The 26,872-nt window shown below is 44.0% G+C and overlaps 1 protein-coding gene across 1 annotated transcript in view; it reads left to right on the top strand.

Annotated features, from left to right (window-relative positions):
• LOC124596990 (caspase-1-like) overlaps positions 1 to 26,872 on the top strand; it is a 115,767-nt gene that overhangs the window by 44,130 nt on the left and 44,765 nt on the right. The window contains exon 4 of the mRNA XM_047135909.1: positions 13,500 to 13,678. Within this exon, the coding sequence (XP_046991865.1) occupies positions 13,500 to 13,678 (179 nt within the window). The remainder of the gene's footprint in view (positions 1 to 13,499; positions 13,679 to 26,872) is intronic.

The following is a 26,872-nucleotide window of genomic DNA, read 5'->3' as shown; positions in this document are numbered from 1 at the left end:
TCCCACTTCTCAATGGCGATTCGGCGTAGATCCCTCAGAGCCGTTGGTGGGTCACATCGTCCATAAACACTCCTTTTCAATCCATCCCAGGCATGTTCGATAGGGTTCATGTTTAGAGAACATGCTGGCCACTCTAGTCGAGCGTTATTCCGAAGGAAGTCATTCACAAGATGTGACGATGGGGGGCGCGAATTGTAATCCATGAAGACGAATGCCTCGCCAATATGCTGCCGATATGGTTGCACTATCGGTCGGCGGATGGCATTCACGCATCATACAGCCGGTCCTGCGCCTTCCATGACCACCAGCGGCGTACGTCGGCCCCACGTAATGCCACCCAAAAACAGCAGGGAATTTCCACCTTGCTGCTGGATACTGTGTCTAAGGGGTTCAGCCTGGCTAAGTTGCCTCCAAACACGTCTCCAATGATTGTCTGGTTGAAGGCATATGCGACACTCATCAGTGAAGAGAACGTGATGTTAATCCTGAACGGTCCGTTCGGCATGTTGTTGGGCCCATTTGTATCGTGCTGCATGGTGTCGTGGTTGCAAAGATGGACCTCGCCATGGACGTCGGGAGTGAAGCTGCGTATCATGCAGCCTATTGCGCACAGTTTGAGTCGTAACACGACGTCCTGTGGCTGCACGAAAAGCATTATTCAACGCTGTGGCGTTGCTGTCTGGGTTCCTCCTATTCATAATCACGGTCATCCGCTGCAGTAGTAGCCCTTGGGCATGTCATCGACAGTTCCTGTTTCCCTGTATCTCCTCCATGTCTGACCAACATCGCTTTGGTTCGCACCGAGGCGCCTGGACGCTTCCCTTGTTGTAAGAAAGCGGACGTGACTGAACCGCTTATTGACTGCCTAGGCATGGTTGACCTACAGACAACACGAGCCGTGTACCTCCTTCCTGGTGGAATGACTGGAACTGATCGGCTGTCGGACCCCTTCCGTCTAATAGGCGCTGCTCATGCATGGTTATTTACATCTTTGGGCGGGTTTAGTGACATCTCTGAACAGTCAAAGGGACTGTGTCTGTGATACAATATCCGTTGTCAGCGTCTATCTTCAGGAGTTCTGGGAACCGGGGTCATGAAAAATTTCTTTGATGTGTGTGCATACCCGTCGATTGTGTGTGCGTATTAGACTGACATATGTCGATGTCTCCTGAGTGCATCAGTGTTTTTATCAGGCAACCTTAATGATCTTTACACCAATGTTTGGTGGTTTTGTGATTGCGTGCTTCAAATACATTAAGGTTTTGCAGCACTCTGTGCCGAAAATATATTGAATGTTATGGGTTGAATCGAAGATGGCGGTTTCAAAAGTGGCCGCCAAATGGTGTTGGTAAAGTACCCTCACGAGATTTCCTCCTCTCACTCTCTCATACAAAGTAACTTTAATTTCTATTTATCAATCTGTTTCTATTTTTTTCTATTTCGTAGAAGAGTTATTCTACACGTATGCACCACCCTGTACATTTGAGCTGCACTCGGCAAGCCATCACGTGGTGTATGTAGTGAAACAGGATCATTTTTTCTTTTCAGTTTTTCTTCGTTTCTATTTCATTTTTGGATGGCGTGCAAGAGGAACAACTGTTGATATGCCCCCGTAAAAGAAGAAAGAAATGTAATTTTTCCGTGATTGTCATTGTGTAAGATGCGTTTGGGCGGAAGTAATATGTCTATTGATTTGTCTTGGCAAATCCGTTCTCTCACTAGAGGTAAACACAAACCATGTGCAAAACTTTTGTCCCTTACACTGTCTCAGAGGAGAATAACGCATCGTAATTTCTCAATAAAAGGCTAGTAGTTTTGAGTCGTAGCCTGACTCAAACCTAAGCAAGTCACTGCTGCGAACCAGTGCATGGAAACCAATATTAACCCTAAGTCGATGGCCGAAAACGGAGTAGGGAGTGACGTTGCAACTGAAAGTGAAGCGATCTTACACTAGTAGTGATGGACGTGGTCAGAACAGTCTCCAATAACAACACAGTTCCAAATTAATACACTGGTCTAGAAAGGCGAGGTAAACAGTAACTGTTTTCGAGAATCAGCGTAAAGTAGGCAGCAACAACGTGATGAGAACAGCCAATCCGCCGGACAGGCTCGGTGGTTACTTGATATAGAATATATGGTGAGAAACTACCCTAAAGGCGAAACAATCAGCAGTGATCAGCGACATGGGGGAGCCATTTGGAAACCACCGCATTAAGTATACACGTAGTGTATCCACAGGACATGTGTTCTGTAATTGAACATGTGTCATGATGATCTCCCCATTGGTGAATGATTCCGGATCAGTCCCACAAATGGATCCCTAGGAGTGGACTGCCAAGGGGCAGGAAAAGGTATGAAAAACAACAAAAGGATAATATTCTACGAGTCGGAGTGTGGAATGTCAGAAGTTTGAACTTCGCAGGGAAGCTAGAAAACCTGAAAACGGAAATCCAAATGCTCAGTCATATAGTGAGGGTCAGTGGAGTGACATGGAAAGGAGATAAGAATTTCTGGTCAGACGAATACAACGTAATATCAACCATCAGCAGAAAGATATAACGGTGGTTGGAGTAGAGTTCGTTATGAATAGGAGAGATGGGCGGGGGGTGAGTCATTGCTAACAGTTAAGAGATATGGTTGTTCTCATCAAAATCGATAGCAAACCAACGCCAGTGGTTCAGGTGTATACCCCGACTTCACAAGCAGAAGACGAAATGTTAGTAAAAGTATATGAGGATACGGAATGGGTAACTTAGTGTGTGGTTCAAATGGCCCTGAGCACTATGGGACTTAATTTCTGAGCTCATCAGTCGCCTAGAACTTAGAACTAATTAAACCTAACTAACCTAAGGACATCACATACATCCATGCCCGAGGCAGGATTCGAACCTGCGACCGTAGCGGTCGCTCGGTTCCAGACTGTAGCGCCTAGAACCGCACGGCCACTCCGGCCGGCTAACTTAGTGTGTAAAAGGCGGTAATAAGCTAATAATTATTGGGATTGTAACGCGGTAGTAGTGGAAGGAACAGCAGATTGAATTACGGGAGAATGTGGGTTTGCTAGTAGAAATGATGCAGGGCAAAGACTGAGTTCTGCAGTAAAGCCGGCCGCTGTGACCGAGTGGTTCTAGGCGCTTCAGTCCGGAACCGCGCTGCTGCTACGGTCGCAGGTTCGAATCCTGCCTCGGGCAGGGATGTGTGTGATGTCCTTAGGTTAGTTAGGTTTAAGTAGTTCTAAGTCTAGGGGACTGATGACCTCAGATATTAAGTCCCATAGTGCTTAGAGCCATTTGACCATTTTTTTCTGCAGTAAATCTCAGTTATAAACAGTGAATAAAAAGTTCAAAAACCAGAAGAGGAGAAGATTTATTTAGAAAAGGCCTGGAAATTCGGGAAATTTCTAGTTGGATTACATCATGGTCAGACAGATTCCGACATCAGATATTTGACTGTAAGGCGGACCCAGAAGCAGAAATCCATTCGGATTACAATTCAGTATTGATGAAGAGTAGGCTGAAGTTCAAAAGCATCAGGAGGAATCACTGTGGAAAGAAGTGGGATACAGAAGTGCTAAGGAATAATGGGATGTGCTTGAAGTCGTCTGAAGAATACTGGAATACTGGAATATTGAACACCTCAGAAGGGAAAAGGCTATCACAGAAGAAAGGAAAACACAGGTACAGGGAAGGTAACTCCGAAGAATCCTTAGGTAACAGAAGTAGTATTTCAGTTAATCGACGAAGAGGGGAGTACAGTTGTGTTCAGGGAAATGCAGGTATAAAGAAATATGTCACTTAGGTATGAATTATTTAGGAAGTGCACGGAATCTAAGGAAAAATATGAAGAGATCGAAAAGAAATATTCGTCGAAAGGACTGATTCAGCGTACAGAAAAGTCAAAACAGTCCTCAGTGAAATTAAAAACAAGAATGGTAACATGAAGAGTGCAGCCGGAGGAGAGAGGATGGGCGGAAAGAGTACACTGCAGGCCTCTGCAAGGGGAAAGACTTTTTGATGACGTGATTCAGGAAGGAACAGGAGCCGGTATCGAAGACATAGGAGATCCGGTATTAGAATCTGAATGTAATATAGCTTTGGAATATACAGGGTGATTCAAAAAGAGTACCACAACTTTAAAAATGTGTATTTAATGAAAGAAACATAATATAACCTTCTGTTATACATCATTACAAAGATTATTTAAAAAGGTTTTTTTTCACTCAAAAAAAAGTTCAGAGATGTTCAATATGGCCCCCTCCAGACACTCGAGCAATATCAACCCGATACTCCAACTCGTTCCACACTCTCTGTAGCATATCAGGCGTAACAGTTTGGATAGCTGCTGTTATTTCTCGTTTCAAATCATCAATGGTGGCTGGGAGAGGTGGCCGAAACACCATATCCTTAACATATCCCCATAAGAAAAAATCGCAGGGGGTAAAATCAGGGCTTCTTGGAGGCCAGTGATGAAGTGCTCTGTCACGGGCTGCCTGGCGGCCGATCCATCGCCTCGGGTAGTTGACGTTCAGGTAGTTACGGACAGGTAAGTGCCAATGTGGTGGCGCTCCATCCTGCTGAAATATGTATTGTTGTGCTTCTTGTTCGAGCTGAGGGAACAACCAATTCTCTAACATCTCCAGATACTGTAGTCCAGTTACAGTAGCACCTTCGAAGAAAAAGGGACCAAAAACTTTATTGGCTGAAATGGCACAGAAAACGTTCACCTTAGGCGAGTCATGTTCATACCGAGTTGTTTCCCGTGGATTCTCAGTGCCCCATATACAGACATTGTGACAGTTGACTTTCCCGTTAGTGTGGAAAGTTGCTTCATCACTAAACATATCCTTTGAAACGAAAGATTCATCTGTTTCCATTTGAGCAAGGATAAAATCACAGAAATCGATTCTTTTAATCTTATCGGCTGCAGACAGTGCTTGAACCAATTTCAGACGATAAGCTTTCATAACTAACCTTTTTCGTAGGACTCTCCATACAGTTGATTGTGGAATTTGCAGCTCTCTGCTAGCTCTGCGAGTCGATTTTCCTGGGCTGCGAACAATTGCTTGCTGGATGCGTGCTACATTTTCATCACTCGTTCTCGGCCGTCCAGAACTTTTCCCTTTGCACAAACACCCATTCTCTGTAAATTGTTTATACCAACGTTTAATACACCACCTATCAGGAGGTTTAACACCATACTTCGTTCGAAATGCACGCTGAACAACTGTCGTCGATTCACTTCTGCCGTACTCAATAACACAAAAAGCTTTCTGTTGAGCGGTCGCCATCTTAGCATCAACTGACGCTGACGCCTAGTCAACAGCGCCTCAAGCGAACAAATGTACAACTAAATGAAACTTTATAGCTCCCTTAATTCGCCGACAGATAGTGCTTAGCTCTGCCTTTTGTCGTTGCAGAGTTTTAAATTCCTAAAGTTGTGGTATTCTTTTTGAATCACCCTGTATATGATTAAGTAAGGCAGGTGGGATGGATAACAATTCTTCGGGATTTCCATAGCCATTGGGTGCGGGGGATTGGTAAGCAAGCGACTGTTCAAGTTAGTGCGCAGGACCTATGAGCCTGATGCTTTCAGAAGAAACATCATCCACACAATTCCGAAAACAGCAAGGGCCGTCAAATGCGAGAATTATCGCACAATCGCCTTAACGCCTCATGCATCTAAGCGGCTGACAACAGTAATATACAAAAGACTGGGAAAGAACGCTGAAGATTTGTGAAACGCCGATCAGTTTGGCCTTAGGAAAGGTAAAGGTATCAGAGTGGCAGTTATGACTTGCACCTGATAATGGAAGCAAGACAGAGGAAAAATCAAGACACGTTCATAGGATTTGTCCACCTAGAAAAAGTGTTCCTAAAATGGTTCAAGATGTTGAAAATTATGAGAAAAATAGGAGTAAGCTATAGAGGTAAGGTACTGTTTGTACAAGAACGAAGAGGGAACAGTAAGAATAGAGGACCAAGAAAGAAACGTTCGGATTAAAATGGGCGTGAGTCAGAAATAACCTCTTTCCCCCCTGCTATTCAATCTGCACATAGAAGAAGTAATGAGGGAAGTAAAAAAAAAAAACTTCAAGAGTCGGATTTAAATTCAAGGTGAAAGGATGTCAGTGATAAAATTCGATGACGACATTGCTGGACTGTGTGAAACTGAAGCAGAATTACAGAATGTGTTGAGTGGTAAGAAGAATCTAATGAATACACAATATGGGCTGACAGTAAGTGAAAGAAAGACAAAAGTAATGAGGTGTAACAGAAATGATCTTATTAATAAACGTAACACCAAAAGTGAGATCCACGAGATAGGTGAAGTGAAGGAATGGTGTTACCTTCGAAGCAAATTAACACGTCACAGTTCAAGGGAAGTATGATGGTATAAAGCAAAGTCCTTAATCCGAGGAAGAAATTTCTGAGAATTTTCGTTTGGAGCACAGTTTTGTATGGTAGTGAATTATTGACTGTGGAACATCCAGATAGGAATGAGAATCGAAGCGTTTGAGTTGTAGCGCTATGGAAGATAAAGATAAAATAAGGAATGAAGTGGTTCTCTGCATAATCGGCGAAGAAATGAACAAGTGGTAAACAGTTGAAAGTAGAAGGTATAGGATGGTCAGACATGTGTTAAGATGACACGGAATAACTTCCATGGTTTCAAATGGAGTTTTAGAGGGTAAAAACTGTAGAGGAAGACAGACATTGGAACGAATCCAACAAATAATTGAGGATGTAGGTTGCAAGTGCAACTCTGAGATGAAGAGGCTGGCACATGAGAGCAATTCATGGCGGGCCGCATCAAACCACTCAGAAGACGGATGTCCTAAAAAAAAAAGAAAGAAAAAATATTTTGCCGGGCTAGTGGCCATCCACATGTGACGTGTTTATTACGACCCCGGACGTCGCTGTTGCCGAACAAATAATACCATGCCACTCTCTGCAATTGTCTCCATATCGCTGGAGAGGTGGGATATTACGAGTGGGGTCTTAATGGCGAGAATAGCTGCTAATACAAGCGAAAGATGTAATGAAGTTGTTACTGTGATCGTTAGTCCGAAGACTGATTTGATGCAGCTCTCCTTGTTACTCTATGCTATGCAAGCCTCTTCATCTGTAAATAACTACTGCAACCTATATCCTTCTGAACCTTTTTGCTGTATTCATTTCTTGTCTCCGACTTTTGCCCTCCTCGCCCCTCCCCCCCCCCCCCCCCCCCCCCCCACACACACACACACTCTCCCTTCCAACACGAAACTGAGTCCATCTTTTAGTCAAGTTGCACCATAAAATTCTTGTCTCCCCAGGTCTATTCAGTAACTCCTCATTAGTTATGCGATCTTCCCATCTAATCTTCAGCATTCTTCTGTAGCACCACATTTCGAAGGCTTCTATTCTCTTCTTGTCTAAACCATTTATCGTCCACGTTTCACTTCCGTACATGGCTGCACTCCATACAAATACTTTCAGAAACGACTTCCTGACACTTAAATCAATACTCGATGTTCACAAATTTTCCTTCTTCAGAAACGCTTTCCTTGCTATTACATGTCTACGTTTTATATCCTTTCTACTTCTGTCATCATTAATTATTTTGCAGCCCAAGTAAAAACAAGTCAGCTACTACTTTAAATGTCTCATTACACATTCTAATTCCGTCGTCATCACCTGATTTAATTTTACTATATTCCATTACCAAGTTTCCCTTTTGTCGATGTTCATCTAATAGACTCCTTTCAAGACGCTGTGCATGCCGTTCAGCTGCTCTTCCAAGCCTGTTGCTGTCTGTGTTGAATTATAACGTCATCGGCAAACCTCAAAGTTTTTATTTCTTATTCATAAACTTTAATTCCTACTCCAAATTTTTCTTTGATTTCCTTTGCAGCTTGCTTGATGTACAGATTCTATGACAGTGGGTATAGGTTACAACCCTATCTCACATCCTTGTCAACTACATGTTTGAAAGAATAGCTTCAAATGGCTCTAAGCACTATGGGACTTAACTTCTGAGGTCATCAGTCCCCTAGACTTAGAACTACGTAAACGTAACTAACCTAAGGACATCACACACATCCATGCCCGAGGCAGGATCGAGCCTGCGACCGTAGCAGCCGTAGCACCGAGAACCGCTCGGCCACAGCGGCCGGCCCATGTTTGAAAGAACAGACACCACATACATGTAATTCATGTGAGGATGACCATTCAATCGCTTCATTGTGGATGTACACCACACTCGAACTCTTCTAGGAATCGGCGAAATGCCGCAAATAATGATGACAATAGGCAAGGCCAACAACATCAGAAATGTGTTGATAAGTCGAGAATTTGGGTCTGACGGGGGGCGCACTAGAGTATTCCAAGCAGTTGCGCTGACTGCTGTTTCTGGATGGCGCAGTGGTCAGCGCGTCTAACTTGTACGCGGGAGAATTGGGTTCGAATCTCACTCTGACACAAATTTTCAACTTTCCCACTAGCACCTAATGTCATTAATGCCTTTGTGTTTTGATTAATAATGGCTGTGGGATCAAAATATGTCTCTTCTTTCAGAAATGTCCGAAAGAACAGACACCACATATACCAAATTCATTCGTGACATGACACCCTGGTTTCGGATCTTGAGTTCACTAGTGGCTTTGTAATCAAGTCTTTGGCTCAGAAATAACTACTTACGAGCCGATCTCAAGCCGATTCAAAACACTTCCTTTTTTAAAATTAAATTTCATAATGTTTGTTTTTTAGTGCCTTATAACTAGAGCATAAAATGAATTTTATTTGGTGGAGTCAATGTGACTGTTTAAACTAGCTGAACTTTTGCAGCTGACACTGTTGAGAGAGCAACATAAGCTCGTAGCCAATGGACACAATACCTCTCTAAGTTCCGCGAAATGAAGAGTAAAGATTTTTCCCACACCTACTACTCATTTTGTTACGATATCTGACGAAAACAATAGAGTTCACAACATGAAAACATCTAAGCCCCATTGTGACCTCTATCGAAAAATTTTTGAGTCTCAACTAAGCAGCTGTCTACCGTCCAGAACTAAGATGAGCAACTTTCCTGTACTGTGTCTCTACATGAAGCCCTCACTGCAACGTCTCCCAGCAATGGACTGCCTACTCCACTATCTTCCACGACCAAGGCGAAGATGACGTGTAGGAAACTCCCTGAGACGTTGCCGCAGAACGACGCCTTGACGCGGCTGCTAACCCGAGAAGACGTCATTCCATTCGCACTATTCGTTCAGGGATCCAGAAAGTAGCGGATGCACTGGTCCAGGTTGATGCCGTGTATTTTTATTTACAAAAGACTGCGTTACAGATCCACACAGTCGCTTAAAAGAACAAAATAAGAGAGCGTGGAATATCAGGCCCGGTTTTTGATGGACCGAAGAGTTCTATCAAACATAACACAATATGATGTTCTTAAGAGAGAGATGTCTTAGGCGTAATATTAGCTTTGGGCTTACCAAAAGGGAAAGTTATAGGACCGTTACTCTTCACAATATACAGGGTGGTCCACTGATCGTGAACATGCCAAATATCTCACGAAATAAGCGCCAAATGATAAAACTACACAGAACGAAACTTGATTAGCTTGAAGGGGGAAACCAGATGGCCCTATGGTTGGTCCGCTAGATGGCGCTGCCATAGGTCAAACGGATATCAACTGCGTTTTTTAAAATAGGAACCCCCATTTTTTATTACATATTCACGTAGTACGTAAAGAAATATGGATGTTTTAGTTGGACCACTTTTTTCGCTTTGTGATAGATGGCGCTGTAATAGTCACAAAGGTATGGCTCACAATTTTAGACGAACAGTTGGTAACAGGTAGGTTTTTTACGTAGGTACTTTCGAACATTTTATTTCGGTTGTTCCAATGTGATACGTGTACCTTTGTGAACTTATCGAAGCACCATACCATGGCCCGCACGCTCACCGGATCTGATGTCCCCGGATTCCTTTCTGTGGGAAAAGTTGAAAGGATTTTCAAATAACTTCCGGGAATTCAGCCAGGTAACACTTTCAGCGACCGCTGATATTTGGGCTGGAGAACACCCCGCCATTTTAAAGGCAAACTGCAACGGACAGGCGGCGTACATGCAAATTTAATACCTCGGTTCTCGGACAGAAGCAGGAAAGATAACACACACACACACACACACACACACACACACACACACACACACACACACTGAACACCAGTGCCACCAAAGATGACCAAAGTCAGAGCTATCCATAGTGAGACTATGAATTCGCAGGTGAGGCAGCATTGACTCTGTTCCTCTGTTTTTTGACAAGGGAGAGAGCCGGATTCCAAACAGAGTTTAAACAGAAACCTCCATCCCTGCTAACGAGGTTCCTCGCTAATTTAATCTCAACTGCCTCCCTAATGACACCGTCCCAATAGCTGGACGTGCATGCCAATATCTCGGTGTTATTATATAACATGGGGTGACCAGTATCCAAGCAATGTTCGGCAATAGCAGATCTATTTGGCTGCTGTAATCGTGTGTGCCGTTTATGCTTAGTACATCTGTCCTCCACGGTCCTGATAGTTTGACCAATATATGCCATGCCGCAGCTACAAGGAATACGATATACACCCGCCTTACGCAGTCCAAGATCATCCTTAACGGAACTCAAAAGTGCTCTAATTTTAGATGGAGGTCGGAAAACACATTTCACATCGTATTTCCATAAAATACGACCGATCTTATTGGACGTGTTTCCTACGTAAGGCAAAAAGGCAGTAGACTTAGGTGTTGACTCAGAATTATCATCAATCACCCGATGTACAGTTGGTCGATAGCGCAACGCACGTTCAATCTGTCTATCACTACAACCTTTTTGACGAAATGTAACTTCAAGATGGGGCAGCTCAGCTGGCAAAGTCTCAGCGTCAGAAACGACATGTGCCCTGTGTACCAAGGTACGAAGTACCGCTTCACGCTGAGCCGAATGGTGACAACTGTTAGCTTGTAAGTACAAGTCGGTGTGAGTACGTTTCCTGTAGACTGCATGTCCCAATGATCCATCATCCTTCCTCCTAACCAACACGTCGAGAAAGGGAAGGCAACCATCCTCTTCCACCTCCATCGTAAAACGAATGTTCGGGTGGATCGAGTTCAGATGTTCTAGAAAGACATTCAAATTCTCCCTACCGTGAGGCCAAACAACGAAGGTATCGTCAACGTATCTAAATAAACAGGCGGGTTTTAAAGGCGCCGACTCCAATGCACGTTCCTCGAAGTCTTCCATAAACAAATTTGCGATCACAGGAGACAACGGACTACCCATCGCAACTCCATCTGTCTGCTCGTAATACTGGTCATTAAATAAAAAGTAAGTGGATGTCAACACATGCCTAAAGAGATTAGTTAAATCAGCACCAAACCTGGCTTCAATTAACCGCAACGTATCAGACAGAGGAACACGAGTGAAGAGAGAGACCACATCGAAACTCACTAAAATATCAGAGTCATTCAGCCTCAGTCCCTCCAAACGACGTAAAAAATCAGCTGAGTTCCTGATATGATGTTCACACCGTCCTACTTGTGGACTCAACAGAGAAGCAAGATGCTTGGATACACGATATGTCGGAGCGCCGATTGCATGTACGCCGCCTGTCCGTTGCAGTTTGCCTTGAAAATGGCGGGATGTTCTCCCGCCGAAATATCGGCGGTCGCTGAAAGTGTTACCTGGCTGAATTCCCGGAAGTTATTTGAAAGTTGTATACGCCAGGAGAAACTCAGGTCTCAAGTTGAAAGGATATTTGCTATTGTGATCCACCGACAACGCCTTACAACATGCGTCAGCGCATTATCAATGCATGTGCGAACATTGCGGAAGGCGAACTACTCGCTGTTGAGAGGAATGTCGTTACACATATTGCCAAATGCATTGAGGCTGACGGACATCATTTTGAGCACTAATTGCATTAATGTGGTATTTACGGGTAATTACGCTCTAACAGCGTGCGTTCTCAGAAATGATAAGTTCACAAAGGTACATGTATCACATTGGAACAACCGAAATAGAATGTTCAAAAGTACCTACGTTCTGTATTTTAATTTTAAAAAGCTACCTGTTACCAACTGTTCGTCTAAAATTGTGAGCCATATCTTTGTGACTATTACAGCGCCATCTATCACAACGCGAAAAAAGTGGTCCAACTAAAACATTCATAAAACCTCCTGGCACACCAAAACTGTGTGCCCGACCGAGACCCGAACTCGGGACCTTTGCCTTTCGCGGGCAAGTGCTCTACCATCTGAGCTCTCGAAGCACGACTCACGCCCGGTACTCACAGCTTTACTTCTGCCAGTATCTCCTCTCCTACCTTCCAAACTTTACAGAAGCTCTCCTGCGAACCTTGCTGAACTAGTACTCCTGAAAGAAAGGATATTGCGGAGACATGGCTTAGCCACAGCCTGGGGGATGTTTCCAGAATGAGATTTTCACTCTGCAGCGGAGTGTGCGCTGATATGAAACCTCCTGGCAGACCGAAACTGTGTGCCCGACCGAGACTAGAACTCGGGACCTATGCCTTTCGCGGGCAAGTGCTCTACCATCTGAGCTACCGAAGCACGACTCACGCCCCGTCCTCACAGCTTCAGTTCTGCCAGTAGATCTGCAAGGTTCGCAGGAGAGCTTCTGTAAAGTTTGGAAGGTAGGAGGCTAGGTACTGGCAGAAGTAAAGCTGTGAGTACCGGGCGTGAGTCGTGCTTCGGTAGCTCAGATGGTAGAGCACTTGCCCGCGAAAGGCAAAGGTCTCGAGTTCGAGTCTCGGTCGGGCACTCAGTTCTTTGGTGTGCAGGAGGTTTCATATCAGCGCACACTCCGCTGCAGAGTGAAAATCTCATTCTGTTCAAAAAAATGGTTCAAATGGCTCTGAGCACTATGGGACTCAACATCTTAGGTCATAAGTCCCCTAGAACTTAGAACTACTTAAACCTAACTAACCTAAGGACATCACACACACCCATGCCCGTGGCAGGATTCGAACCTGCGACCGTAGCAGTCCCGCGGTTCCGGACTGCAGCGCCAGAACCGCTAGACCACCGCGGCCGGCTCTCATTCTGTAAAACATTCATATTTCTTAACGTACTACGTGAATATGTAATAAAAATGGGGGTTCCTATTTTTAAAAAACGCAGTTGATATCCGTTTGACGTATCTAGCGGGCCAACCATTTTTCCCCTGCAAGGTAGACAAATTTCTTTCTTTGTAGTTTTTTCGTTTGATGCTTATTTTGTGAGATGTTTGGCCCGGTTACTATCAATGGACCACCCTGTGTACGAAACGTTCAGAAATTCTTTTGTTTCGTTTGCGAAGTAAATTTAAATTTACTTTTGTCACATGGTTCCTTTTCTTAAATATTTCTGTGTGTTGCAAAATCTCTGAGCCAACCAAAAAGATTAACAAGTAAAGATATACGCACAGTGATTTGTTGCGAGCAATCCAAGCGAAAATGTTTTGTGGTTGCAGTGGCGGAGCAGGACCACGACAGTCGCGACTGCGTTGCAGTGGCGGTTCTCTCCCACTGCGGGAGGGACGGGCAGCTGAGCGCCAGAGACCGCGAGTACCACGTCAGCGAGCTGTGGCAGCCGTTCGCTCCCAGGCGCTGCCCGAGCCTCGACGGGAAACCCAAGCTCTTCTTCATACAGGTACGTCGCCCGAACAAGTCTAGGGCATTCTGTCTATTTCTGTTCTGGGAGACCTTTTGCTTTAGGACTTTGAAATTACTCAGCCCCATTACAGCCTGTTTCACGCTTTAAGATGTGTTGTGTTTAGTTTCTCACTGGACGGTTGGTTAGCACTGCAGGAGGGAGTACGCGAAAGAACTTGCCCCCCTTCTAACAGCCGTGTACCGCAAGTCTCTAGAGCAACGGAAGGTTCCAAATGATTGGAAAAGAGCGCACGTAGTTCCAGTTTTCAACAAGGGTCGTCGAGCAGATGCGCAAAACTATAGGTCTATATCTCCGACATCGATCTGTTGTAGAATTTTACAACATGTTTTTGCTCGCGTATCATGTCATTTCTGGAAACCCAGAATCTACTCTGTAGGAATCAGCATGGATTCCGGAAACAGCGGTCGTGTGAGACCCAACTCGCTTCATTTGTTCATGAGACCCAGAAAATATTAGATACAGACTCCCAGGTAGATGCTATTTTTCTTGACTTGCGGAAGGCGTTCGATACAGTTCCGCACTGTCGCCTGGTAAAGTAAGAGCCTACGGAATATCATACCAGCTGTGTGCCTGGATTGAAGAGTTTTCTGATAAACAGAACACAGCATGCTGTTCTCAATGGAGAGACGTCTACAGACGTTAAAGTAACCTCTGTCGTGCCACCTCTTCACAATATATATCAATGACCTAGTAGATAGTGTCGAAAGTTCCATGCGGCTTTTCGCGGACGATGCTATAGTATACAGAGAAGTTGCAGCATTAGAAAATTGCAGCGAAATGCAGAAAGATCTGCAGCGGATAGGCATTTGGTGCAGGGAGTGGCAACTGACCCTTAACATAGACAAATGTAATGTATTGCGAATACATAGAAAGAAGGATCCTTTATTGTATGATTATATGATAGCAGAACAAACACTGGTAGCAGTTACTTCTGTAAAATATCTGGGAGTATGCGTATGGAACGATTTGAAGCGGAATGATCATATCAAATTAATTGTTGGTAAGGCGGGTGCTAGGTTGAGATTCATTGGGAGAGTCCTTAGAAAATGTAGTCCATCAACAAAGGAGGTGGCTTACAAAACAGTCGTTTGACCTATACTTGAGTATTGCTCATCAGTGTGGGATCCGTACCAGGTCGGGTTGACAGAGGAGATAGAGAAGATCCAAAGAAGAGCGACGTGTTTCGTCACAGGGTAGTTTGGTAAGCGTGATAGCGTTACGGAGATGTTTAACAAACTCAAGTGGCAGACTCTGCAAGAGAGGCGCTCTGCATCGCGGTATAGCTTGCTGTCCAGGTTTCGAGAGGGTGTATTTCTGGATGAGGCATCGAATATATTGCTTCCACCTACTTACACCTCCCGAGGAGATCACGAATATAAAATTAGAGAGATTCGAACGCGCACGGAGGCTTTCCGGCAGTCGTTGTTCCCGCGTACCATACGCGACTGGAACAGGAAAGGGAGGTAATTACAGTGGCATGTGAAGTGCCCTCCGCCACACACCGTTGGGTGGCTTGCGGAGTATAAATGTAGATGTAGATTCCGACTGATATCCGTGGATATTACTGGTGTAGGTTTTCTTGTTGTACACTGTTGGTCATTAAAAATGGAAAACAATGAAGGCGGCATGTACCAAATGTCAAACTGGCATGAAGGGCACCACACGCCTGAATAGGTTAATAATTAATTTGCTACACAGTCGCACAAAGTAGGTACGTATAACGGCGACCACATTTTTTGTATCCAAAGTGATTCAGCTGATATATTCATCTCAAGAGTTTTCCTGGACCGTTTGAGAGATCACAATGCTGCTTCCACCTAAGAAATGTAAAAAAAGTTCTGAGTAAATGACGTACAGTCTCTTTCCATAGCTATATTAATTACAGAGCTATCGCCATCAATTCGCTTTTTCAAATTTTCTGCTAATATTATCATAGTTATAGAAGTGACGAATTCACCAGCGTTTCATTCTACAAAATGCGATTAGTAGTTTCGAGGATATTACAATATCTAGAAATGTGCTCTCATCAATGAAGTAAGGATCAATCACGTAGACTTAATTAATTCCACACCAAACTCCAGTGCCTTTGATGTTCAACTTGCTTCACCCAGTGCGTATGTCTAGCAGACCAATAGTGCATATTTGTTACATTCAGCTTTCCATGATTTATAAAGGTAGTTTCAACGGTGAAGAGGATTTAATGAAGAAATAACCTAATGTCCTGATGTGGGGTCAGGACTGAGCAACAGAATTCCACATGTCTTCCGCAATACCGCTGTTTTACCTGTCGGTGAATTTGAAAAACGTCAAGCCATTGCGGCTGGCCACTTTTCATTCGTTTCCATAGTAAATTCCATCCAACGCAATACTTAAGTTAGCCCGCCCGCTTAGCGGTGCGCTCTAACGCACTGCTTTCTGGACGGGAAGGCGTGCCGGTCCCCGGCACGAATCCGCCCAGCGGATTAGTGTCAAGGTCCGGTGTACCGGCCAGTCTGTGGATGGTTTTTAAGGTCGTTTTCCATCTGCCTCGGCGAATGAGGGCTGGTTCCCCTTATTCCGCCTCAGTTACACTATGTCGGCGATTCCTGCGCAAACACTGTCTCCACGTAAGCGTACACCATAATTACTCTACCACGCAAACATTTGGTGTTACATTCGTCTGGTGTGAGAGGTTCCCGGAGGCGTCCACTGGGGGCCGAACCGCACAATAACCCTGGGTTCGGTGTGGGGCGGCGGTGGGGTGAGTGGACTGCTGTAGCCTGTTGTGGGGTTACGTACCACTGAGGGCTACGGCGGGACGAAGCTTCTCCGTCGTTTCTAGGTCCCCAGTTAAACACAATGCTCTAAGTCCGGGGTATTTACAAAAGATACGAGTTTCCTTTTATATGTCTTTAATCTTTAATGAAGTCTCTTTGTTATGCCCTATGCCCTGGGAACTTACGGGATGCTTGGATACAACTTGAAGCACTTACTGCTTTTGTTTATCAGTTTTGGTAAATAATTTCTTATACTCCTCAATGAGCTTTACGCATCTGGCTGCCAAGTCATTTACGATTTCATTATTATTCATTATGTGTAGAGCATTGGTGGAACTTCATTTTCATGCCACTGCGAAAGACCTGTCATAAGAAACTCGTCGCTCAAGACGAATCTGGTAACGATTAATCTTGTTTTATAAGAAAAATAATGTTCAAGTCCATAATTAATGATTTCTAGGATTTGGTCGATTCCTACTTGAACCTTTTTAATATTTTCGTCTGATGTTTCCATCTCATGATTCAGTTCATTGACAATTTTTATTTTCTAATCAGGATACAAAATTAGGATCGGCAAATGTAAAGACAACAGTTCCAGGAGACTGGTGCCATTCGTGAAAACTACACTCCTGGAAATGGAAAAAAGAACACATTGACACCGGTGTGTCAGACCCACCATACTTGCTCCGGACACTGCGAGAGGGCTGTACAAGCAATGATCACACGCACGGCACAGCGAACACACCAGGAACCGCGGTGTTGGCCGTCGAATGGCGCTAGCTGCGCAGCATTTGTGCACCGCCGCCGTCAGTGTCAGCCAGTTTGCCGTGGCATACGGAGCTCCATCGCAGTCTTTAACACTGGTAGCATGCCGCGACAGCGTGGACGTGAACCGTATGTGCAGTTGACGGACTTTGAGCGAGGGCGTATAGTGGGCATGCGGGAGGCCGGGTGGACGTACCGCCGAATTGCCCAACACGTGGGGCGTGAGGTCTCCACAGTACATCGATGTTGTCGCCAGTGGTCGGCGGAAGGTGCACGTGCCCGTCGACCTGGGACCGGACCGCAGCGACGCACGGATGCACGCCAAGACCGTAGGATCCTACGCAGTGCCGTAGGGGACCGCACCGCCACTTTCCAGCAAATTAGGAACACTGTTGCTCCTGGGGTATCGGCGAGGACCATTCGCAACCGTCTCCATGAAGCTGGGCTACGGTCCCGCACACCGTTAGGCCGTCTTCCGCTCACGCCCCAACATCGTGCAGCCCGCCTCCAGTGGTGTCGCGACAGGCGTGAATGGAGGGACGAATGGAGACGTGTCGTCTTCAGCGATGAGAGTCGCTTCTGCCTTGGTGCCAATGATGGTCGTATGCGTGTTTGGCGCCGTGCAGGTGAGCGCCACAATCAGGACTGCATACGACCGAGGCACACAGGGCCAACACCCGGCATCATGGTGTGGGGAGCGATCTCCTACACTGGCCGTACACCACTGGTGATCGTCGAGGGGACACTGAATAGTGCACGGTACATCCAAACCGTCATCGAACCCATCGTTCTACCATTCCTAGACCGGCAAGGGAACTTGCTGTTCCAACAGGACAATGCACGTCCGCATGTATCCCGTGCCACCCAACGTGCTCTAGAAGGTGTAAGTCAACTACCCTGGCCAGCAAGATCTCCGGATCTGTCCCCCATTGAGCATGTTTGGGACTGGATGAAGCGTCGTCTCACGCGGTCTGCACGTCCAGCACGAACGCTGGTCCAACTGAGGCGCCAGGTGGAAATGGCATGGCAAGCCGTTCCACAGGACTACATCCAGCATCTCTACGATCATCTCCATGGGAGAATAGCAGCCTGCATTGCTGCGAAAGGTGTATATACACTGTACTAGTGCCGACATTGTGCATGCTCTGTTGCCTGTGTCTATGTGCCTGTGGTTCTGTCAGTGTGATCATGTGATGTATCTGACCCCAGGAATGTGCCAATAAAGTTTCCCCTTCCTGGGACAATGAATTCACGGTGTTCTTATTTCAATTTCCAGGAGTGTATATACCGTACGCCGCATTAGTGGTGCATCATACAGAGAAATACGTTTCAACATACGCTAACATGGAGAATCCAAATTTCACAAGTTCCATTTTCTACTAGTTGGTGCTAGTTCTAGTTATTTACGATACACAAACCTTTAAACATCACAAATCTCATTCTGTTCTAGTTTGTGTTACGGAACACAAGCGCTTTCAAAAATCACTGTGGAGGACCGAGGTGGGTCGGTAGGGAGAGCGGCATGGCTCGCACTGCCCCTCTCTACGTATCCTGGGCTTATTGTGCTGTCTCGTTATTCAAACAGTACGATCTGTGACATCAGACGAATTTGATTTAGGAACTTCGAGTCAACGAACTACCTACACTGGGAATTGAATGAATTTGACTTGTAGATGTAATATTTTGCCAAGTTGATGGATTTAATTTTACAGATTAGTGGGTCCTATTATGCCCAAATTTCTCCTAGATCATTTTGACATGAAATGAACGAAACCAGAGGCGGCGGGGGTGGTAATCTCGGAAATAGTTTTGAAGGTGTTGTAAGTAGGCTGTTTAGGTTTTTATATTGGTAACGCCACGTAGCGCTCTGTATGAAAATCACTGGCTGTGCTGTGTGCAGTCTGTGGCTGGTTTGCATTGTTGCTGGCTATTGTAGTGTTGGGCAGTTGGGTGTTGACAGCGCGTAGCGTTGCGCAGTTGGAGGTGAGCCACCAGCAGTGGTGGATGTGGGGAACTGAGATGGCGGATTTTTGAGAGCGGATGATGGACGTGTGTCCATCAGAAACAGTACATTTGTAAGAATGGATGTCATGAACTGCTATATATATTATGATTTTTGAACAGTATTAAGGTAAATACATTGTTTGTTCTCTATCAAAATCTTTCATTTGCTAAGTATGCCTATCAGTAGTTAGTGCCTTCAGTAGTTAGAATCCTTTATTTAGCTAGCAGTATTGGCGCGTGCTGTATTGCAGTAGTTCGAGTAACGAAGATTTTTGTGAGGTAAGTGATTCATGAAAGGTATAGGTTATAGTTAGTTAGGGCCATTCTCTTGTAGGGATTATTGAAAGTCAGATTGCGTTGCGCTAAAAACTTTGTGTGTCAGTTTAAGCATAGTCGTGTACAATTTTTCTAAGGGGACGTTTCATAGTGTCTTTCAGCGTTCATATACTTAATAATTTTTATCTTTATAAGAAGACAGGCTGCTTTGTATTTGTATTTTTAATTTAGCAGACCCGTATGGAGCATATGATCGTCGTCAGACATTCTGTGAATGTATAATTGAAGGTATAATTTACAACGCAGGTTGTAGGTTATACGCTATGGGAAATTGTCTTTTTTTTTTTTTTCTTTTTTTTTTTTAGTCACCAGTCTTTTGATTCGTTGATGCGTGATGCGGCCCTGCCACGAATTCCTCTCCTGTGCAAACCTCTTAGTCTCGGAGTAGCACTTGCGAACTACGCCCTCAGTTATTTACTGGATATATCCCAATCTCTGTCTTCCTCTACAGTTTTTACCATCTACACCTCCCTCTAGTACCATGAAAGACACTCCCTCGCGTCTTAACGGATGTCATATCATTCCATCCCTTCTTCTCGTCAGTGTCTTACACACATTCCTTTCCTCGCTGGTGCTCTAGAGAACGCACTAATACCTTACCTTGTTAATCAACCTAATTTTCAACATTCTTCGGTAGCACCAAACCCAAATGCTTCGATTCTCTTCTTTTCTCGTTTTTCACTACCATACAATGCTGTGCTTCAGACTACATATTCAGAAATTTCTTTCTCGAAATATGGTCAATATTTGATACTAGCGAACTTCTCTCGGCCAGGAATGCCCTTTTTGCGAGTTACAGTCTGCTTTTTTGCCATCCGTCATGGGTTATTTTGTTGCCTAGGAAGCAGAAATTCTTAACTTCATCTACTTCGTAATCACCAACTATGATGTTAAGTTTCTCGCTGTTTTCATTTCTGCTGCTTCTCATTTTCGCCCTTCTTCGATTTACTCTGAATCCACATTCTCTTCTCGTAAGACTGTTCATTCCATTCAAGAGGTCCTGTAATTCTCCTTCACTTTCACAGAGCAGCAGTGTCATCCGCAAATATTAACATTTATTCACTTCCACATTGAATTTTAATCCCACCTTTAAACCTTTCGTTTATTTCCGTCATTGCATCTTCGATGTCTAGCTTGAATACTAGGGGCGAATGACTGCATCCTTGTTTCACACTCTAATTAATCTGAACACTTCGTTTTTGGTCATCCACTCTTGTTGTTCTCTCTTGGTTCTTGTACATAATGTATATTACGTGTCTTTCTCTATCGGTTACCCCTATTTTTTTCAGGATATCGAACATCTTGCACCGTGTTACATTCTCGAGCGCTTTCCTCCAGGTCAACAAATCGTATGACGCGTCTTGATTTTTCTTCAGTCTTGTTTACATTATCAACCGCAACGTCAGAACTGCCTCCATGGTGCATTTATCTTTCCTACAGCCAAAATGATCGTAATCTATCAGATTCTCAATTTTCCGTTCTCATGTATATTTTTCTTGTCAGCACCTTGGATGCATGTGCTGTTAAGCTGATTGTACGATAATTCCTGGGTCTTGCAATCTCGGAATTGTGTGGACGATGTTTTCCCGAAAGGCTGATGGTATATCGTCTCATACATTCTGCACATCAAGATGAATTATTTGCTTTGTTGCCACTTCCCCAATGTTTTAAAAATTCCTATGGAATGTTATCTACCTCTTTTCCCTTTCTATTTAAGGTCTTCCAATGTTCATCTAAGTTCTGATTCTAATACTGGATCCCCTATCTCTTCTCTATCGACTCCTGTTTCATCTTGTATGACGTCATCAGATAAGTCATCCCTCGCCTACAGGCCCTCACTGTACTCTTTTCACCTAATCGCTCTCTGCTCTGCATTGCACTCTTGATGTTACCATCCTTGCTTTTAGTTTCAGCATAGGTTGTTTTGACTTTTCTATATGCTGCATCAGTCTTTCCAACAATCATTTCCTTTTTCGATTTATCACATTTTTCATGCAACCATTTCGACCTAGCTTCCCTGCACTTCCTATTTAATTCATTGCTAAGTTACTTGTATTTCTGTGTTCCTAAATTTCCCTGAACATTTTGTACTTACTTCTTTCGTTGATCAACTGAAGTATTTCTTCTATTACCCATTGTTTCTTCATAATTACCCTCCTCTTACCTAAGTTTTTCTCTCCACCTTCTGTGATTACCCTTTCTAGAGATGTCCATTCCTCTTCAACTAAACTGCCTACTGAATAATTTCTAATCGCAGTATCCACAGCCTCAAAGAACGTCAAGCGTATTGGTTCATTCCATAATACATCCATATCCCACTTCTTTGCGCACTGATTGTTCCCGACAAGTCCATTAAATTTCATCCTACTCTTCATCATAACTAATTTGTGATCTGAGTCTGTATCTGCTCCTGGGTAAGCCTTACAATCCAATATCTGATTTCGAAATCTCTGCCTGACCATGACGTATTCTGACTGAAAGCTTCCTGTACCTCCCGGTCTTTTCCCAAGTATACCTCCTTCTCTTGTGATTTTTGAACGGATTATTCGCCATTAGAATCTAAAATTTATTACAGAAATAAATTTTTCTTTCTCCTTCTCATTCACACTTCCAGACCGGTATTCTCCCCGGGTGCTCCGTCTCCTACAACCGCATTTCAGTCACCCATAACTATTAGAGTTTCATCTCCCTTTATGTACTGAATTACCCGTTCAGTACGCTCAAAGATTTTTTCCATTCCTTCATCTTCAGTTTGCTACGTCGGCATGCATATCTGACTATCGTTTTCGGTAATGGTTTGCTGTCGATTCGGATAAGAATAATTCTATCATGAACTGTGCACAGTAACTCACTCTCTAACCTACCTTCCTATTCATGACACAATCCTGCCCCCGTTACACAGTATTGATATTGCTGTATACTCATCGGACCAGAAATCCTTGTCTTTTTTCCATTTCACTTCACTGACTACCACTATAACTGAAAAGAGCGTTAGCATTTCCCTTTTCAGATATTCTAGCTTCCCTACCACGTTCAAACTTCGGACATTCCACGCGCCGGCTAGTGGAACATTATCCTTTCCTTAATTATTCAGTCTTTTTTTTATGGTCAACTCCCCCTTGGCAGTCCCCTCCTAGAGATCCGAATGTGGGACTAATCCGGAATCTTTTGACAATGGAGAGAACACCATGACACATTTCTTTTCAGTTACAGGCGACATGTCATGTGGATACACGTTATGTGTCTTTAACGCAGCTGTTTTCATCGCCTTATGCATCCTCATGCCCTTGATCGTTGCTGATTCTTCCGCCTCTTAGAGGCAGTTTCCCACGCCAAGCAAAGAGAGAGGCCTGCACCTCTATCCGCTCCTCCGCCCTCTGTCACACGGCTGTTGGAAGAAAGAGGGTGACTTCTCATACCAGAAGTCTGTGGCCACCGTTGCTGATGATTGCTGGTATGTGTTCATAATTTCGTGTATTTTGATTTAGACTCATTAACATTTACTTGAAATTTATTTTTAAGCCTATAATACACCACTGGCCATTAAAATTGCTACACCAAGAAGAAATGCAGATGATAAACGGATATTCACTAGACAAATATATCATACTAGAACTGACATGTGATTACATTTTCACGCAATTTGGGTTCGTAGATCCTGAGAAATCAGTATCCAGAACAACCACCTCTGGCTGTAATAATGGCCTTGATACGCCTGGGCATTGAGTCAAACAGGGCTTAGATGGTGTGTACAGGTACAGCTGACCATGCAGCTTCAACACGATACCACACTTCATCAACAGTAGTGACTGGCGTGTTGTGACGAGCCAGTTGCTCGGTCACCATTGAACAGACGTTTTCAGTTGGTGAGAGATCTGGAGAATGTGGTGGTCAGGGCAGCAGTCGAACATTTTCTGTATCCAGAAAGGCCCGTACAGGACCTGCAACATGCGGTCGTACATTATCCTACTGAAATGTAGGGTTTCGCAGGGATCGAATGAAGGGTAGAGCCACGGGTCGTAACACATCTGAAATGTAACGTCCACTGATCAAAGTGCCGTCGATGCGAACAAGAAGTGACGTAGACGTGTAACCAAGGGCACCACATACCATCACGCCGGGTGATGCGCCAATATGGCGATGACGAATACACGCTTCCAATGTGCGTTCACCGCGATGTCGCCAAACACGGATGCGACCATCATGATGCTGTAAAGAGAACCTGGATTCATCAGAAAAAATGACGTTTTGCCATTCGTGTACCCAGGTTCGTCGTTGAGTACACCATCACACGCGCTCCTGTCCGTGATGCAGCGTCAAGGGTTCAAAATGGCTCTGAGCACTGTGGGACTTAACTTCTGAGGTCATCAGTCCCCTAGAACTTAGAACTACTTAAACCTAACTAACCGAAGGACATCACACACATCCATGCCCGAGGCAGGATTCGAACCTGCGACCGTAGCGGTCGCGCGGTTCCGGACTGTAGCAGCGTCAAGGGTAACCGCAGCCATGGTCTCCGAGCTGATAGTCCATGTTGCTGCAAACGTCGTCGCACTGTTCGTGCAAATGGTTGTTGTCTTGCAAACGTCCCTATCTATTGACTCAGGGATCGAGACGTGGCTGCGCGATCCGTTACAGCCATGCGGATAAGATGCCTGTCATCTCGACTGCTAGTGATACGAGGCCTTTGGGATCCGCCATGGCGTTCCGTATTTCCCTTCTGAACCCATAGATTCCATATTCTGCTAACAGTCGTTGGATCTCGACCGACGCGAGCAGCACTGGTGCGATAGGATGAACCGCAATCGCGATAGGCTACAATCCGACCTTTATCGAAGTCGGAAACGTGATGGTACGCATTTCTCCTCCTTACACGAGGCATCACAACAACGTTTCACCAGTCAACGCTGGTTAACTGCTGTTTGTGTATGAGAAATCGGTTAGAAACTTTCCTGATGTCAGCACGTTGTAGGTGTCGTCACCGGCGCCAGCCTTGTGTGAATGCTCTGAAAAGCTAATCATTTGCATATCACAGCATCTTCTTCCTGTCGGTTAAATTTCGCGTATGTAGCACGTCATCATCTTGGTGCAGCAATTTTAATAGCCAGTAGTGTAAGTGTGATTTCTAGCACATTCTTATTTTAGTGTAATTCAAGCTAATCGTGATTCAGAATACTAGTGATACATTTTCTTTGTCAAAGATCTGGAGTTTACAAATTGAAATGTAAAGACATGGCTCGAATAGGGTGAAATCTTAAACCGAAAATCTGAGACTACATGAAAAACAAAAAGTAAACACTTAAGAGAGTAAAATGACGAAAAAATAGCAAATTGCATGTAAATTCTATCCATAACTGATAAATGCAAATATCTCAACACTCTTGGTGAACCATAAATTCTTAATCACATAAAATATTTGAGTGGTATTCTAATGGAACAACTCGACCTGTTGAAAAAATATTTGGTCGAAACTTTTATGACTATTCTCGTCGAAAGATGAAGCTACTTTTTAAACCAAACATAACGGATTTTGTACTGTTTATACTTTTTACTTTTATATTAACTATATTTTGTTTATTTATTAGCAATAGGAGAAATAAAAAAGGTATCGCACATATTAACTAAACAAAAGAAAGCAGTCATCAAAACAATGCACAAGAACCGGAACCTTTCACACCTTTGAAAACCAAATATGTCACTGATTTAACAAAGCACAATTAGCCTCATTTATACTGATTTGAGAATGTGATAAAATCACATAAAATCAACAGAAGGTCTTAACATAACTTCTCCGATGGTCTGAAAATCATATACATCTAAGTAGTAAACACTCTAATAGAAATTCATAAAATTAAACACAAATACTAACTCCTAGAGATTATTGCCTATAACACGTATTACGTATTATATTCTGTGTATCTTCTATAGAGCCACTCATTATGTATGCGTGGTCGATAGAATTTCGATAAATCAAAAATATGAAAGAGCTAGTAGCCTTGTCTTCATATGGAAATATACATATCATTTCTTCTCTTAGCGGTTATTTTAGACACGTGCCACCCACATGATAATGCCATGGAATGATGTTGGGGCTGAGAAATGGTTATGTAAAATGATATGGATCTACTTGTAGAGACATTTGTAAGGACTACAACTCATGATATGTAAACAGAAGCAGACTGTGATGAGAATGCAAGCCTTATACCACGTGGTCATACACCCAGTTAGCAGAGGGTCGTTCCTCTGCAAGTACATCTGCAGGCAACTGAAATCATTATTTCTTTGATTTAATGAAGTCTTACAGTGTGGGACTGATTAGTATAAATAATTTTTTTAAACTGTAGCAAGATAACTCAAACACTTTCCCGGCTACTTTTAAGTGGTCCGCAGCTATGGTGGTGTAAAAGAAGGTGTGTGTGCAAGTGTGCAATATGCTTTCTGCATATGATTCTTGGTACCCTGGTGAGCGACACAGCAGACCACTGTTTGTGCTTCCGAGTCTCTATAAAAAAAACTTGGTTGCTGTCGTCTGTTGACATAACACATGTGGCATTTACTTTATGTCACTCATACACAATGGCCTACACTAACGTGAAAATGAATGATAAATATTATACACACACCCCAATGGGCATGCTGCAGTCGGACACTGCTGAATGACGCTGTTGGCTGGTGGACTGCATGGTACACTGCCCCTTATTGGTGTGCCCTGCTTCACTATCCAGTTTCTCACCTGCACATCGTTCTAATTTACCTAAGCTCTTCAAAATTGGTGGGTCGCAGAGATTAGCCTTTCCTTGATTGAATAGGGAAAGTAACAAAACGAGCAACAGTACACATTTCTTTCTAATAATTTCCGGGTATGCAGCCGGATCCCGTCGGCATTCTGCCACGATATTTCGGCCCACAGACGTCCGGCCATCATCAGATGAGTACACAACTATTAAAGAGCCCAGATGCAGTCGCGGTATTTATGCCGAATCTCACGCATGCGAAATGTACTGGCATCCTAAAGCGCATGCGTCAGGTGTTGACACGCGCGGCATAGCCGAGTTGTACGTGCTGCCCTCGGTGGTGAAAGTAAAAGATCATTTAGTCATTGAGTGTCGAATGACGCCGTCGATTCCGCTGTGGTTGTATGATTTTAATAACAGGATTCCAATTTTTATCCAGCTGAAAGCTGTTGTCACGATTTATAGGATTATCAGCAAGACGTATTTCCACTGATTCTTTGATTACAGAATCCCATAATCCGGAAACCGGGGCTAAAAGTTTTGTTCCATTGTATTTCGCTGAATGTCCCAAAGAA

This window comes from Schistocerca americana, chromosome 1 (assembly GCF_021461395.2).
Source record: "Schistocerca americana isolate TAMUIC-IGC-003095 chromosome 1, iqSchAmer2.1, whole genome shotgun sequence".
Lineage (NCBI taxonomy): Eukaryota > Metazoa > Arthropoda > Insecta > Orthoptera > Acrididae > Schistocerca > Schistocerca americana.
This window is presented reverse-complemented; position numbering and strand designations above follow the sequence as displayed.